Source organism: Typopeltis vanoorti, chromosome 10, assembly GCF_054136105.1.
Source record: "Typopeltis vanoorti isolate ZY-2024b chromosome 10, IOZ_Tvanoo_1.0, whole genome shotgun sequence".
Lineage (NCBI taxonomy): Eukaryota > Metazoa > Arthropoda > Arachnida > Uropygi > Thelyphonidae > Typopeltis > Typopeltis vanoorti.
In genome coordinates, this window is record NC_143558.1 from 109,887,324 (window position 1) to 109,905,570 (window position 18,247).

Below are 18,247 nucleotides of genomic sequence, written 5' to 3' on the forward strand. Positions count from 1 at the left end.
GAAGGTATATCGCCTGCAGATAATGTAGTGCATCAAAATCACAAAAATAATTCTCCATTTTGCATTCTGAAATAATATATAAATGTTAAATAATAATAATTAATAATTACTTATTTAATAAACAAATAGTGGCTGGCCTGGGGTTAGTTTATCTGCTCTTCAACTAACAAGCTAAGAGTTCAAATCTCACCATGGACATGGATGTTTGTGATTATCTTTAGGTGGGAGATGAATTTCAATGCCTGGTATAAGACCACTGCTCCACTTATGTTCGGTCTCTAGGGGCTATCAACTGGGGATTTTGGACTATGTATAAAAATCTTTGGTGCATCCACAGTACAAATGTACTAGAAGTTTACTAAAAAATAATAATAAAAGAAATGAGAAGGGGGAACTGCCTGTTGCATCCCACTGCTGAACAAAAGCCTCTCAAATTTTCTTCCCTCTTTCCCTTAATAAGCAATCTTAATGAAGTTTGATATTGTTTGAATTATTTGCTTCTCTCTCTCTTTGGGAATCGAAATTGTAGTAAGGACCGTTCATTTGTTATCCTGGCTATATGGCCAGCACAATTTGCATGATCTTGTGAATAACAACAATTTTTGTGAACAGTCTAGTATCAGATTTTTTTTTTTTTTTTAATTTTTCTCTGTGTTAATTACTGAAATCCATTCTCCTTTGGCATAACGTAAGTTTGTCCTTTTTTTTTTAGGTATGTAGATTTGAGCACTGTATGTCAGCATGGACAACATAATAGAATTCATTAGCTTCTTTTAAGACAGGTGAGCAAACCACCCTTCATCTACCAGCCCAAATCTCCACAATTATTTCAAGTTTTGGTTATTCTGGACTGTACAGATTCTTGTTACATTCTGATGAATTCTCAACTATTTGCCTTAAAGTAAAAATCTGATCCTGAAAACCTTTATTTAGTATGAACCCAGCTTGTTCTTCTCCATGTTTCTTGGCCTCACTCGACTATTTTTGTATAAATCTCACCTGAAATGCTCAGTAAGGAAATTATTCTGTGATTCTTGAATTCGGTTCTATTTCCTTTTTTTTAAAAACAGATAGGTACTATGAGAGCTGTATTCCAATCATCTGAAATTCAGTCTTTTGACCATGACATCTGAATCATGCAGTGTAGCAACTGCAAAACTTTTATACCTCCACATTTGAGCATTCTGGTAGAATATCATCAACACTAGCTGATTTTTCACATATCAGGTTTTTGATGGCTTTTTCTACTTTGATTATTGATATGCACTCCTGACTGCATTCACCAGATGTTTTCTAGCACTGTTCTATCACTTATTGTGTATTTAGCTATTTTTCCAAGTAATTACTCCATACATTGAGAATATCTTTACCATCACTTTTCATGTCAACTGTATTAATTCAATTTACCATACTTTTTCTTCCATTTTTAAGTTCTTTCAATAGCCTCAAAACATTTTGTCGCTTTCCTGATATTAAATTTATGTATTCTTACCAAAGTCTTCTTGTGACTTTTGTTTAGCTATTTTTTTTTTTTTTTTTTTTTTTTTTTTTTTTTTTTTTAAACACACTGCTTTGCTTCCTCACGTTTTTCTCTACATTCTCTTGGGTCACATGCTGACTAACTTACTAGGAACTTCTAATTTGTTTCCTTCTTTATTTCCTCCCATGACTGCTTCTTTTAACTCTCTGAACCTAGCTTGGAGTTCTAGTTTTTCTATCCTTGTGGACAACTTCGCCTCATGCTTCCCTGTTGAATCAATCAAAGTTTTCTCCAGAGATTGCCATTAGTTCTACATGGTTTGATTATTTTCAAACTCTTTCATTTTTTTCTTGAATACTTTATTATTATTATTATTATTCAGGCCTCCAATGGAGTCAAGAGACTCATTGTGGGAGGTCCTTCTTAGAAAACACAGTTTATCAATACCACTCTTTGAACTCATTGACCGTTCTTGCTCTCACCACTCTCTCAAGTAATGCAATTCCATGGTTCAACCACCCTCCATGCAAATAAACCATCCTCTTGCTCACAGCTTCCTTTCATAACTTCCAGGGATGGCCCCCTTGTCATTGCTCCTTCCTGCTGTTCCACCGAGCAAAAGAAACTCTCCAATGTCCACCCTGTAACTACCTCTCAACAGTTTAAAAGTCTCGTTCATATTACCTCTCCTTCTTCTATTCACCAAACTCTGTGGTCCACATTCCTCATCCGATCCTCAGAACTGACACTGTACAGTCCTGAAACCATCTTTGTTATCCACCTCTGTACCCTTTCCACAGTTAATTTATCCTCTTCAAATCCTGTGGACCAAACTGAGAACAATAGTCTAAGTGTGGTCTGATTAGGGTCTTATACAACAGAATGATAACTCTTATCTCTGCAGGTCAGCATCCTTCTCAGTATTGCAGCAATCCTCTGGGTTACCTTCACCACCTTTGGAATATATATATTTAGTTTTATATGAACTTGAACCATTTTATATATTAGTTTATAGCTCGCCTCTGAAAGCTGCTCATCTTTGATTCTCTTTAAAATTTTCTTATATACTTTTCTTTTCAATATGATATTTAATTTTATCCCACTCAAAACTAAATGGCGTTCACTTCCTATTTCAAATCCCCTATATCCTCTTGTATCTTGAACCAGTATGAAGGTATTGCTATCTACCATAACACAGTCAGTGAGACTTTTCTTATTTCTTGCATCTTCTCTCCATATGAAATTGTGCACATCTTTGTGCTGGAACACGGTAATGAACAGTTCATGTGAACAAAGATCTGGCAGGAGCCTTGCTCATTTCTTAACAATTTTCCCAAAACATTTCTATATGTCTGATATTCACTTCCTACTCTGCTATTTTGTTCTCCAATGGACTAACTTTTCCATTTTCTTTTTGCCAGTGGGCTTCTCTAAAGAATCAAATTCCTCTACTTCTTCTTTAGTAGAACCTTGTGTGGGACCAAAGACAATAAGACATATTTGGACCATACAAACAAATAAGTCTCATCGTCCAGTTTGCCATTTTGAAATTTACCCACATCACTCTACTTGGTAATGCTTACAATTCAAAGTTACTCCAGTGTTTAGTGTTATACAGATAATTTCTCCTTTCCCTGATCATTACTGCCTGAATACATCATCTTGTATTTGATATTCTGCTAATGGCTGATGTTCCAGTAAATGACTTTTCACTGTTTGCTCTAGTTCCCTTACAAAATAGAAAAAGGGAGGGGGCTTGTTTAACCAAGTGAAGCCCCAGCTGGCATAATATTCCATCATGCATACTGTGCTAGCATTTTTGATGTTTAAATGTTCTTATCATATCTCCCTTTTTTTTCCTATCCACAATCAATAAACCCTCAACAAACCCCCATTTCCTCAACCTGAAGAAACCCAGGTGCCATAACCCAAGCACTGTAATCCAGATATGGTCATATCAAGGATTAAGAGGAATAATAACTTCCTTAACTCTGTTTGTTAGTTTGAAAACCAGGCAACCAAATCTGCATTTGTCCATATGTGGTCTGATCAAGGCCTAATACAAGGCCTTAATCAGAGCATTTTTGCTTCTGCATCCTCTCATTATTGCCATAGATCATCATTGCTATAATACAATAATGATCCCCAAGCATCACTGCTTGGGGAATAAGACCAAATTCATCTTGTAACTGTGGTGAGGATAACCAAACCATACAACATATCACATTTGACTATCCTCCCAGAGCCTTCAAAGGACTTGTAACTGACTTTATAACAGTTTCTACAGATGCTGTTGATTGGCTGTCAAATATAGACATTCAATTTAATGTTGTGCTTATTTGTATATTTTTACATGTATATATATGACTACAGTGTCCCTTCACACTATTGTATTCTTTTATACATATTTTATGCATTTTATTGTTCTTGTATGTCCTTTTTTGTGTGTGTGTGTGTGTGGTGACATACGCATATATTCTTCTTAGCCAAACGCTAAATAAATAAAATACTATAATACATTGTGATGTTCTTACAATTTCAGCAATATGGTCACTGAACTTCAAGTCTCTGTCCACTATCTCTCCAAAATCTCTCATCTCTTCCTTCAAAATTTCTTCATTAATTGTATAATCTGCATCCCAACACTGCCCACCAAATTTTAAGACCTTGCACTTTGCAACACTAAACTGGTAGCTCTACTCATTTGCCCACTCACACTGTCTATTGAGATCCTTCCTGAAAGGCAACATCTGCTCTGTTCCTCATAGTTCTTTCCAACCTTGCATCATCATCAACAACTGGTGATTCCAGTTAAGCCTGTCCCGATGTCATTAACATACAAGATACACAATAATGGGCACAAGACAGATTTCTGCAGTAACCTGCTAGTGAGTTTCCTCTTTTGGGCTACCAATTGCCTCACCCATATACAACTCACTGATGCCTATCTGACTGTCAATTACCTATCCAACTCACTAGTCTCTTATTCTATCTCATCTGTTTCAATTTAATTACTAACTTGTCATGTGGCAATCTATCAAAGGCCTTTAAAAAATCAAAGCATATCACTGTATATACATCTCACTTATCTAGTGAATTTGTCACCTTATTGCAGTACATAAACAGATTACTAAAACGTAATCTCCTCCCAACAAACCCATGATACCCATTATACAGAATACTGCTATTATCACTTCAATTCTGAATCCTGGTCTTTGCCAATCTCTCGAACACCTTAACAACTCCAGGCACACAGATTGGCTATAATTTATAGCCTCAGTCTTATCCCCCCCACATGGGACCAATTTCTTCTATTCCTTTGGGACTTGCCTCTTGCAAAACATGTGCCAAGGTTGTCGTTAATTTCCTAGAGCAGGAGTGGCCAACAATGCAATGCTCCATACAATGTTACTCTTGAATAATTTTTCATTTCTTCCCCCCCCCCCCAAACCACCACTATATTTAATTTTATTCTTTCACACTGTTCAGTTAGTATTTAGCATAATTCTGATCTTATTTTGCATATACCTTATCTCATTTTAATAATTTCAGTCTTCAGTTATTGATTTTCAGAAATCATGCTTTCAATTATGATTGAAAACAAAATTCGGTGTGATTATGAGAATGGTAGTGAGCAAGACTGGCTTGTCTTGCTTCTGCTCCATCAGTCTTGCTCACTACCATTCTCATAATCACACCGAATTTTGTGTTTTCAATCATTTTCATATTCACCATCACATTTTCCACTCTTATATTCTCTTGTTCACCCATCTTGCTAATACCATTCTTAGTCTTCTGTCTGTCACTAATGTTCATCTTTCATCTGATATTCTCTATTTCTCACTCTCAACCTTCATTAAAATATTTCGTTAAAATATCACACTTTCCACAGGCCCACCCATTCACTTCTCTTGTTCAATCTCTCAATAAACATCTGCTACATTCACCCATACACATGTAAATACATTCCACACTCTTGACATCAAATGATCTTAGAGAAATCCACACTACTGGATTTTTGTGCAACATGTCTGATTGCTCTTAGCTTGCTCCACCTTTGCCACGAGTTGCCTTGGTGTTGCACTACTTACTGGATAAGATAGTACAACACTATATTTAGTCCTGAAGATATTTTCAGGCGCAAACTTTGTTTGCTCTCACTGGGATAAAGGATTAAACTAAATCTATTATTGCCATTTTGCATTCATACACAAATTTCTCTATAAAGCTTACTAACAATTTCAATAATTACTAGCACTCAGTATTACTAATAAATACATTTTTGGAAAATGCACACAGCATTTTCAAAATATTAGAAAAAAAACAAAACTTATCTCTACTCCAGCAATTCTACTAGCTGTCTTGTACATACTGGTGGTGACACACAGCACCCCCCCCCCTCCAAATCTGTAATCTGTAAAGAACTCTTTTATAATGAAGATATATATATATGAGGGGTCTGGAAAGTTCTGATAAACACTTAAAACAAAAATATTATTAAAGCAACTGATATAACCACAAGAAAACACATATGAGGATATAAGAATATAAGAACATAAGTTACCTTCATAATTCTGCTACTAGTATATTCTTTCTTGTGGTTATATCAGTTGCTTTAACATCATTTTTGTCTAGGTGTTTATCAGAACTTTCCAGACCCTCTCCCCATATAACTTCTCGTCAAGTATAATGTTACTCTAGTTAACAAATAAGCTTTCTATAATGATTACTATGATAATTTTTTTAAGACAAGCCTTATAAACTCAAGAAGCTTTACAAGATCATCTTGAGTAAACTTTACAAACACCCATGCCTGCGACCTGTTGGTAGGAAAGCAGGTATGTTATCAACTCAGCCAACTAGACTGGTAATTATGTTCTACTGTTATGCGGCCACAATTGGAATGGCAATCGAAACATGTTATAAATAGGCTAGTTGTAGGCGGCTGCATTAGCACACCACAAGAAATCTATTTTATGTTTGTCAGTTGCAGCCTGTCTTGTCCTGTCCTTGGTCCTAGAATCAGGACCAAGCCATTAGTGCTGATAGTAGACTGCTATATAAAATCTGTAAAACATCAAGATATGAAAATGATCCCCCCCAGAAATCCATACGCAGCAATCAATCTCTTGATCTCAAGTAAAAAGACAACTGATTCTGATATCTTTCTGAGACTTTTACAGAAAAATTCTGCAGTTTTGCAGAACATATGATTTTACTTTTGTAGCATGATTTCTTACTTCTACATGCTTAGAATCATTACACTAATAATGTATATATGAACACGAAGAAAATGCAAGCATGGTCTATGGAAAATTACATGAAATAATGGGGGATTTTTCCATAGTAGATTTCAGGAAATTGGTGAGGCTAGAGACTTGAGGAATAATAGTAGACAGAGAGTTCAAGTTCAGAGGGCATATTGCAAAGTTGGTAAAATAGCTTTTACACCTTTATACCATCAAAAAATGCATAGTATGGTCACTCTTTAACATATAATATTGTGCCCCAAGTTTTCTTAAAATACAAATTCTGTTTGAAAAGATTAAAGAAAAATTAATTATTTTTTATTTTATTTTATTTTTTTCTCAAGATATGTATAGGAATTTTGAAGAGATAACTTTCCAACAGAATGGTACTAAATGTTCTTGATGAATGCTTTTATTACTGACCTATATTTTCTTGCATGTTTCAACTTTGGCTACCATAACCACCATACTCTTCTGTTCTCAATCCATTTAGTTTTTACTTTTCTGGAGCTTTCAGAAGATGTTGCTTAGACTTCTCATACTAATATCTAAACCAAAAATACAGCAAACAAAATCTAGTTTGATTTAGGAAAATTTTCCATTGATGACTGCTAGTGGTGGTGCAAATGCTGAAAATGTTTCCACTTGATTTTTATGCTCCTAAGTGAGTTCTAATATAAACCAAACAAAATGATGTGTATCATGTATTTTAGTAAACAAATACAATGAATGCTGGAGTAATGTATTTACAAAAAAAAAAAAAAAAAAAAAAAAAAAACTTAAAATTATCAGGTCATTAAAAAAACAATAAACATAAATAAATAACTTGATAAGTTTCAGATAAAACTGAGATGGGTGTTTCACCACTAATCAATTCAAAAGAATAACCATTTAATGAAATATCTGGATAAATGAAACTCTAATCCACACAAATGAATCCATCTACTATATTAGTAGCCACCTATTAAATACATCTACTATACTGTAGAACCCAGAAACCTAGGTGACAAAATCTGTGCACAGCAATCAAGATACAGCCAAATCATAGCCTTATAAAGAGGAATAGTAACTTCCCTATCTTTACTTGTTATGTGTTTTTCAACATCCAAGTAACCTGTCAAGCTATTTTACCAACTTTGCAATATGCCCTCTGAACAACTCTCTGCCTACTATTATTCCTCAAGTCTCTAGCCTCTCCAATTTCCTGAAATCCAGTACCATCGATGTGATACACAGTATGTAACCTTTTCAACCTTATATTTTGCAACATTAAATTGACAATCATTATTCTTCACCCACAATGCCAATTTATTTAAATCACTCTGTAGGATATATATACATTACCTTTAGCAACTATTATCTTCCCCAGTTTTGCATCATCAGCAAACAACTGAATATCTTGTCGCCTCTGTAGCACAATTGGAAGAACAACGGTACATTGCACCATTCAATTGGAATAGGCCTAAGTTCGATTCTCGTCACGATGGGAGGAATCTTTATCTGGACGATTTCAATCAAAGGTGAGTTAGCCGATCTCATACGGAGGCAGCAAGGTTTTTTTCCTCCCAGAAACTCGGGTTTTTCATCCCGCATACAGACAAATCGGCCCTTCAGAACACACGCAATTTACAGACAAAAAATACTAGTTGTGGTGGGCAAAAAATGTTGTTGATGGAGATGATTAGTAGTAGAAGTTCAATGTAGTGGTTGAAAACAGTTGTAGGTATCCTCCTACGATGAGTTTTCAGACTCCTTGGAAGTGTCAGGAATAATAATAATAATAATATCTTTCCTTATATCATTGATATACAAATTAAATACATCAATGATCTTCTCTAGCTAATGCCCAATCCTATTCATAACTTTCCTGATAACAGCATATTCCATTCCTCTTCATTAATTACAAAACCTTATAGTACTCAGATGACTCAAGCTTCAAGATCTTCTATGGACAACGCTTTACATACCAGTTTCCAGTCTTTTCCTAAGTGGGGTAAAAATAATTTACTAAATTTTAATGCTACCAAAACACAATCCTGCTTTATTTCTAGAAGAAAGCCCATGCCTCACTCTTCCTCAGTTTTGATAACACTTTGATCACTAACAAAGATTAGTTTCCTCTTAGTGGGTGGATTTTCACATCTAGCCTATCCTGATATAACATCATGTTCACAGGATTTTCAGCCTCCAAAAAAGCCAGGTATTCTTCTGTGGTCTACGCATTTGTTCTCTTTTGCTCAAGTCCTAACACTTATAAATTCCAAATCTGCTCAATCTTAGAATATTGCTCTCACATCTGGGATGGTACTGCAAAATCTTCCCTCAGAATGTTACTTGTATCCAGTCATTGCCTATCTTCGTGATAGTCAACTGGATACAATGACTGAAATAGGCAAACATAGTTCCCTGCTATAAGGTATCAGGCAACGTTATATCAAACTGACAATTTTTTGCTTTATTGTATATTTTTCTCTAATCCCTGAGCCACACTTATGTTTAACTATGACTTATTGTTTATAAATATGCAAACAGTTACAAGCACTTAAGGTTTCTTTATGATTGTTTGAAATAATTCAGTGCATTTTAGTGTATTCTTTAAAATATCCAAGCAGCAATTACAGCTTTGTCTGTCACCACACACACACACACACACACACAACAGAATGTCCCCTAGTGTTAAATAACAAGACAGATTTTTTTTATAGGCATATTATAAATATGCATTGGACAAAATAGTATAGCATTTTTATTGCTAGTGTGTTCTTTCCAACAAGCACATGTGCACTCATATAGCTTAATTAGTTCTTGCAGAGAGAGAGAGAGAGATGAGAGAGAGAGAGATGCTCTTTGAGTGAGATTGGAATGAGTTTTGATAAAATTTATTTAAACTGGGCATATTTACCTTAGCAACATTTAATGATGTTAATATTATGTATGGGGGGATGATCGCCTATCAGGTATACAAGTTTTTAAATGGTTCACACAATTCATATCGCTGAAAATTTCGAAATGCTTACAGTCAGTATTATCTTGGCGTCATAAAATGTCAATCAACATAAGATGAGTGAGAGGGGGAGTACTGCCAACAAAACACTGGCTACTGATGCATAACAATGCACCACACATGAAACAGTTCCTCGCTTTGCTCGAACACTGGCTATATTCACCGGATTTGCCACTGGTAGACTTTTTTGTTCCCAAAATTGAAAATGAAATTCAAAAGGTAATTGTCTGATTCAGTGCAGGTCATCTGGAAAAGTGTGACTACTTACTACAATGCTAAACCTTTTAGATGCTCACCAGTGCTATTTAAGAAATATTTGAAAAATATGAATTGATGTAAATGTTGTATTGAAATTTGGAACTTATTTGTTTGTTCGGTCTTCTCAATTCTGGCTGAAGCTGAAGTATTTTTACTGGCAAAATCAGGCAAAATGATTTGCCTAATGATGACTCAAAACTTATAACACAGGACTGCCAAAAAAGTGGGTAACAAGAATTTAAGAAATTGTGAATGCTTTTTTTTTGAATTGCTGAAGACTGTAGTTCTCTGAGAAAATAGTGTGAGGAAGGCTGTTCCAAAGAACAGAGTTGGATTGAATGAAAGAGAGTGAGAAGTTGATTCAGTAAATAAGAAACTGAACTTCTATGGATGTTGACCAACATCCACAAAAGTATGTAGATCATCCACAGCATACAGTACTAAGGGTGGATCAAGACTTACCAATATTATTATTATTATACAGGCCCCCCATGAATCAAGACTCATCGCAGGAGACCCAATCTATCTACACAATCTATTATACCTCTTCTTGAATCCATTAACAGACAAAGCACTCACAATTGACTCTGGTAACTCATTCTACTCATTCACAACTCTCCAAGTAAAAAATCTAGTCCTCACACCCCCTACTAACCACACTTTTATTCAACTTCCAATGATGAACCCTTGATATGGTCTCTCTAGCCAAGTGCTGAAACGTTTCCCCTGCATCTATCCTATAAAACCCTTTAAGTAACTTAAATGTCTCTATCATATCCCCTCTTTTTCTCCTATCAACCAACTTTGGCAATCCACACACCTTCAATTTATCCTCATAGTGAACATTCTACAGGCCACTCATAATCTTGTCACTTGCCTCTGAATTCTCTCCACTGCTTCCTCATCACCAAGAAATCCAGGGGACCACACTTGAGCACTGTAATCCAGATGTGGGTATATCAAGGCCTTATAAAGAGGAATAACAACTTCCTTATCTCTACTTGTTAATGTGTTCTTTAATAGACAAGTAATCTTATGGGTACCTTAGCAAGCTTAACAATATGTCCTCTAAACTTTAACTCCCTGTCTACCACCACTCCTAAATCTCTAGTTTCATATATTTCCTGGAGTACAGTGCCCATCAATGTGATACACAGCTTGTAATCTATTTATCCCAAAATGTATAACTTGACATTTCTCCACATTAAACTGATACCTACTATCTTCTGCCCATACTGACAGCCTATTTAAATCATCCAACAAGGTCTCCAACATCACCTTCATTAACTATTACTCTACCTATTTTGCATCATCAGCAAACAACTGAATATTTCCATTCAGGTTATTTCCTATATCATTTATGTACAAATTAAACAGCAATGGTCTCCCAGCACTGAACCTTATGGGACACCACTAGTCACTTGTTTTTTTGCCTTGATTCTGCCCCTTCATATACCACTTTTTGATATCTGTTCAGCAGCCATCCTCTGATCCACTTAATCAGTGTCATATCCATCCCCATTTGTTCTAATCTGCCTAACAGAGTTCCATGTGGTATTCTGGCAAATGCCTTTGCAAAATCCAGCAAAATCATCGTGTAGTCATTTCCTTTATCCAACTCAGCTGTTACTCTATTATAAAAAGTTAGTAAATTACTAAGGCATGACCCATCACAAAGCCATGTTGATCCTCATACAGTATCATATTTTTATCTACCCATTCTTGAATTCTCTTTTTGACCAATTTTTCTAGTACTTTTACCACCACGCCTGAGATACTGATTGGTCTATAATTTGCTACTGTAGTCTCGGAACCTCTCTTATACAAGGGGATTATATTTTGCACTCTTTTGACTCCCTTAGAACTCTACCAGAGTGGAGACTTAAATTAAAGATCCAAGTCAAAACACTACCAGTTCCCTTGCATTCCCATCTGATATCCCATCTAATCCCACAGCTGTATTTATATTGAGATTCTACAATATCTTAAGAACTTCCAATTCATCCACCTCTGTTCCCACATTAGCGTGTCACATAGGTTAAACAGTAACCTCACTAGGATGATATACCCTTGCAAAGTGATCACTCAGTAATTGAACTATTTTATCCACTTCTGTCTCCTCGTGACCATCGCTCATTAAGATTAATCTTCATTGCTATTCTTCCTCTTAGTTGCCACATAAATATCAGGACACCCACAATGATGCTAAACATGGAGTTTCTGCAAAGACAATTCAGGCCTCCAGTAGGCACTGTGGTGGTCTCATAGTTGTGGCAAAAAAATAATCTACTATACAAACATCCATCCATTCCATAGTGAAATTTAAAAAAAAGAAAATTAATTCTCTCTATGGAAAGAAATATATTTCATTCCACCATAACATTTAAATTCTTCAGATAAATACTGGAGACTGAACATGAATGCAAACCAGAAATACAGAAAGGCAGCTGATAGATGTTAGTCAACTAATGCTTAAAAAGAAAGGAATAAAAATTCTATTAGTTATATAGCATAATCAGAAAGCTTGGTCAGCAAGTCAGATACCAGATGAATGGAGTACAACTTTTATTGACGTAATCTACAAAAGTGGAAATAAACCTGAATGCAAGAATAATCAAGAACCGCTAGTAAAGGTCCTGTCAATTGAGCTATTCCATCTTGCTTGCATCATGTAAGCAGACCTAAGATAGAGTTACGAAAAATTATTGTGGGTAAACTTTCTAATAACAATCTGAATTTACAATTTTAAAGGCCATAATTTTTATTTTAAAATAATTAAGATTCCTGAGAAATTACAGGAATATAACTCTTTTTATGAAAGTTTTTCAAATCTTGAAAAAAAGTGTATGACAATATAGCAAATCAAAAAGGAAAAAATAAATAAATAAAATGTTTAAAATGCTAAATCTCTATGGTGGTAACCACACCAAGCATGATAGCAATATATAATATATTCTCAAATTTCAAATCAGTGGTTATGTGATAAATGCATAAAGGTTGTTGTGTTTAGAATTACAGCCAAAGCAACTAATGCTGTAAAGGCCAGAGTATTTAAGTCTAAAAATTGTATGTATTATTCTGGCCCAGTCTCATATGGAGGTGATAGGGTTTTTCATCTTTGCAAGATGAAAAACCCTATCACCTCCATATGAGACTGGTTCAGTCACCTTTGGCTGAAAAAAATATTTTATATTAAATTAGATGCTATATGCTATAAAGGCCAGAGTATTTAAATCTAAAAATTGCAAGTATTACTGTATTTTTCAGACAATAAGATGCATCCCAAATTTATGAGACAATTTTTAGAAAAAAAAAATACGTTATATAAAAATATTCACAGATCTTAAATTTCATTTATTATTACTATAACTTGTACCAGCAGCATTCAGTTAGTCTTCACTCGTCTCGTTACTGTCACTTTTCGTATTACTGTCTGAACTATTGTTATCATTCTCTTCAAAAACTAAGTAATCTTCAGTACCATCCATTGCATTACTTGTGCCACATTTTTTAAGACTTAATAATCGTCTCGTCTGTTCAAAACTGCAAATTCTTGCCCACTAATTACTATTGACAGCAGTAAAGTTTTCGTATGTAAATCTGGGATTCCCACACATGCAGTTGGACAGGTGTTTGGCTCACATTGAAAACGTGGGAATCCAAGACTTACCCAGTATCACCTACCTTTGGACCATAAGATACACCTCAATTCTAAGTCAGTTTCTGTACATAAAAGGGTGCATCTTATGGTCCAAAGAATATGGTATTCTTGCCAGATTCTGTTTTTCAGGATGAAAAATCCTATTCCCTCCATATGAGACTGGCTCAGTCACCTTCAGCTGAAACAAATTTATAGGAAAAAAAGATTTTATATTAAATTAGATGTAAGGCAGGACTGTATATTTTATGATTAGGAGAGTCATATTAACCAAGATATCAAAACAGAGAATACTGAACTCAAATCTTCATTCTATGAAATGTAATAAAATGAAGTTAACACTAAAATATCTGATCTCTGTATTAAAATAACTTGTACAATAGCTTTTTCTATATATACAAACTTAACTGTGTTTTTGCCTAACAGTGAGTGTCTTATCAAAGATCATTGATTCAGAACTACTTTTTTGTAATCTAGGATCTTGTATCTATAGGTTTATAATTATTAAATCATTTCTGTGTCAGGCCACAAAAGTTTCCTTCAATCCTAGTATATGGAAATGATTTGGTTTGCATATACATATATGTGGGGAGTGAGGCAAGTCCACGTCCATGTTGTGCTCCCTGGGACCTTCCATAGGATACATTCCCTACAAGAATGCTAACGGACCTCTGTGAAGAACAACGGACAAATCAGCAGAAGAGGATTCGTATCCCAATGGTGAAATGCACGGAAGAATATTCAGTCTTCCGCACATTTCACAGGCATAATCCCTCAAGAATGGTTACAGTCAATCTTCATCATGCTACCTAAAAAAGCAAATGCGAAACCTTGTAATGACTACAGAATGATCAGCCTAATGAGTCACGTTCTCAAAATGTTTCTGAAAATAATTCAAAAAAGAATATACAAAAAATGTGAAGACACCATCAGTGATATCCAATTCGGCTTTAGAAACGGTTTGGAAACAAGAGAGGCTCTTTTCTGTTCTCAGATTTTATTCCAAAAACGTATTGACCAAAACAAGGAAATGTTCATTTGCTTCATCGACTTTGAGAAAGCATTTGACAAAGGCCAACATGCTAAAATGATTGCACTATTAAAAAGAATTGGATTAGATAGTAAAGACATCAGGATCATTGAAAACTTATATTGGAACCAAAAGGAATCTGTTCAAGTTGATGACATTATTACAGACTACATTAACATCAAATGAGGAGTAAGGCAAGGATGTGTGCTGTCACCTCTTCTTTTTAACATATACTCAGAAGTCATATTTCAAAAAGTCTTGAAAGGAAGAAAGGAAGGGATTAATGTAAATGGTGAAATCATCAGTAATATCCAATATGCTGATGACAACTCTCCTGGCTGATGATATTCAGGATCTTCAAAATCTTCTGGAACTAGTGAATGAAGAGAGTGAAAAAATGGGATTAAAAATAAATATCACCAAAACTAAATTCATGGTTATAAGAAACCAATTCTTAATTCAGCACTTTCTTTAAATGGAAAACAAATAGAAAGAGTGACAAAGTTTAAATATCTCGGATGCTGATTAAATAAAGATTGCAATCCAGAAATGGAAATAAAAGTTAGAATTGAAATGGCAAGAAAAATTTTCTCTTGATGAAATCAATACTGTGTAACCGCAGTTTAAATTTAGAGATTAGAGTATGCATGGTTAAATGCTATGTATGGTCTGTACTGCCTGTATGCTGCAGAAACTTGGACCTTGAAGACAACATCAATAAAAAGACTTGAAGCCTTTGAGATGTGGTTATACAGACGAATGTAAAAAATCCCATGAACAGCAAAAACGTCCAATCAGGAAGTACTGGAACAAATGGGGAAATCATGTGAACTTTTAGATACCATAAAAAGAAGAAAAACTGCATATCTTGGTCACCTACTTCGTAATGAAAAATATAAGATACTTCAATTGATTATAAAAAAGAAGATAAATGAAAGAAGAGGGACAAGGAAGATGAAGAAAATCTTGGCTGGCAGACGTCAGACAGTGGACTGGCATGAACTCGGAGAGACTGCTCAGAGTGGCTGAGAATCGCTCAAAATTTGCCAAGATGGTCGCCGACCTCCAACAGGAGATAGGTATATATATTTTAGAACTACGTTAAGAATGACTAATTAAGTGTTCTTAATATAAGCACAGCATACTTGTGATGAGAATAAATTATCCCTAAAATAATTAAAATCAACTTACATTAAGATCTTAAAAGCTGAAACTTTTGAAAATGAGAACCACATAAATGAGAACCATGTTTTGTGGTATACTCCAAAATCTGCAGAAAGTTCATTCCACTTTCCCTTTCATGTGAGACTCAATAGCGTCACATGAAAAATATGAGAAATGGCAAAGTAACTTGGCTTCTTAAAAATCTCAAGCTACTTATAAGGTGGTTAATCCTATCTGCATTGTCTGCTATGACAACAAATTACAACTTCAACAACCAAATTTCATCCAGTTTACCTGTTTTGCTGGATGAGAAATCAAGTTTCTAGGAGAGGAAACACTGCTACCTGCTAAAATAAGTTGTCTTATTTAAGACAACTCACCTTAAATTTTAAAGCTCTGATAAAGATTCTTGTCCTAGACATACAAACCCAGGTCTTTCCAACAAAGAATGTTGTTGATACAAGTTATGAGAAAATGCAGATTATAATTATTTTTTTCTGAAAACAAAACACAACAATTAATAAGTTTTTGACAATTATTCAATTAAGTATAATACATAGTATAATAATAAGAGGCAAAAGCCTACAACAAAATCATGCATAATGCAACTTATAACTCTTCCCATTTTAGATGTTCTCATAAACATCTAGAATATGGTTCTACCTCCCTCAATTTCTTCATGATGATTATCACAACTTTTCAACACACCCCTGTGTATACACAATCGAATTATTGAGTTATGATGAGCACCAGACTAACAAAATTTCCTTGTTATAACTATGCATGTATAAACTACAAAATACTATTATACAGTTTATTTCTCCATAATTAAAAAAAATGAATTAATAATAAAAACGATTTCAATTATTCTCAAGACTATCATTCTATTGAAAATCCAACACTTCTTTGTGTAGTGAACCAATGAAGGAATGCTTTGATGTTTACAATTCACAATGTAAATTGTAAAATTGTTAATATTTACAATGTGCAAGCTTGCACATTGTAAATTTTAGGACAAGATTAGGTTACAGACAAGACCATAATTTTATACAGCTGGTAATAAAAGCTAAATCACTCCTTTAATTTTTGTCTAATCCAAGAATTGGATATTTTAAGAATCACCTGAGCAATTAAGAATGTTTGCATAGTTACAAAAATTTGTATAGTATATATGTGTAGTACACTTGTTATAAAAGTGAGCAATTGCATGTGAATACGCATAAATGAAAATCATTATGGCTTTTTGCTCATTACAACCATGATCTTGCTATTTCTGTGCTCTTACAACAAAGCTCGACTGTATATACATATTCAAGCTACCATCTACAGAGGCTTCCTGCCACACACATACACCAAAAATGTCTTCAATGCTTTATTATTAATAACAATATATACTGTATCATCTGTTAAGTTGAAGGTGTATTACACATGTATAGAGATGTGCAGAACAGAAAAAACTGTTCAGAAATATTCCTATCTAAAAGAAAAATGCCAAACACACAGGATCATACTATAAAGCAAAGTAAATAACTTTCCCTTCAGAATTAACTTATCTGCATCTTTTTGGGCACTGCACATTGTAGGAAGTTAAATCACTTTCATTAATATGTTATCACAATACTAAATTGAACCTCCAACTGTAAGAACCTATCAATACAATTCAAAATTATCATGGTTTTAAATTTTTTTAAATTAAACATAGCCATTATTTGAGTAAATATTAAATTAACATCCAATTCATACTTTAGAAAAGTGATTGTCTCCTAATTTAACTAGAGGAACACTTGGAAAGGCTCGCTGTGGACTCATCATCAGGGTCCCATTCTTCATAAGATATAAATTACTCATAACTAAAAGAAGATCTGAAGTCTTTTTGACTGGAAGAAAGCGACTTCTAGGAACATTTATACCTAAGATAAGGATAAAATTTAATTAAAAACCAGAAGACACATCAGAGATTGCAATATAATATATGTACACATATCTCAAAAAAACTAGTACTGACAAATGAGAAAAAAGAATATCAGGAAGCACATGACAATTTTGTAATAATAACATAAACAACTATGCATTTCTAAAAACTAGTACTATCAAAATAGTAAAGGATAAGAAGGAATATCAACAAGTTCATGACAATTTTTATAAATGTAATTTTAATCAAAAGCAATAATGCTGGTCTGATTGACCGAGTGGTTAGCATATCCACAGCCTTTTGGTTGCAGGTTCTGGCTGGGGATATGCTTTGTTAGCATATCCCCAGCCAAAAGTGTGGAAATGTCATCTCCTGTGGGCATAGATATTTGTCTGTGAAAATAGTAGCAGTGGGAGGTAGATGGCATTGGTGTAGTTGCAGTTTGTTGGTGGATGGAGTGGAGGAGACAAAGCTGTAGAATAAGTGACCTTC

The 18,247-nt window shown here is 34.4% G+C and overlaps 1 protein-coding gene across 2 annotated transcripts in view; it reads right to left on the minus strand.

Moving 5' to 3' along the window:
* UGP (UDP-glucose pyrophosphorylase) overlaps positions 1 to 18,247 on the minus strand; it is a 243,987-nt gene that overhangs the window by 21,554 nt on the left and 204,186 nt on the right. For both annotated transcript variants that reach the window (XM_090398780.1, XM_090398779.1), the window contains exon 13: positions 17,587 to 17,753. In XM_090398780.1, coding sequence (XP_090254906.1) covers positions 17,587 to 17,753 — 167 coding nt within the window. The remainder of the gene's footprint in view (positions 1 to 17,586; positions 17,754 to 18,247) is intronic.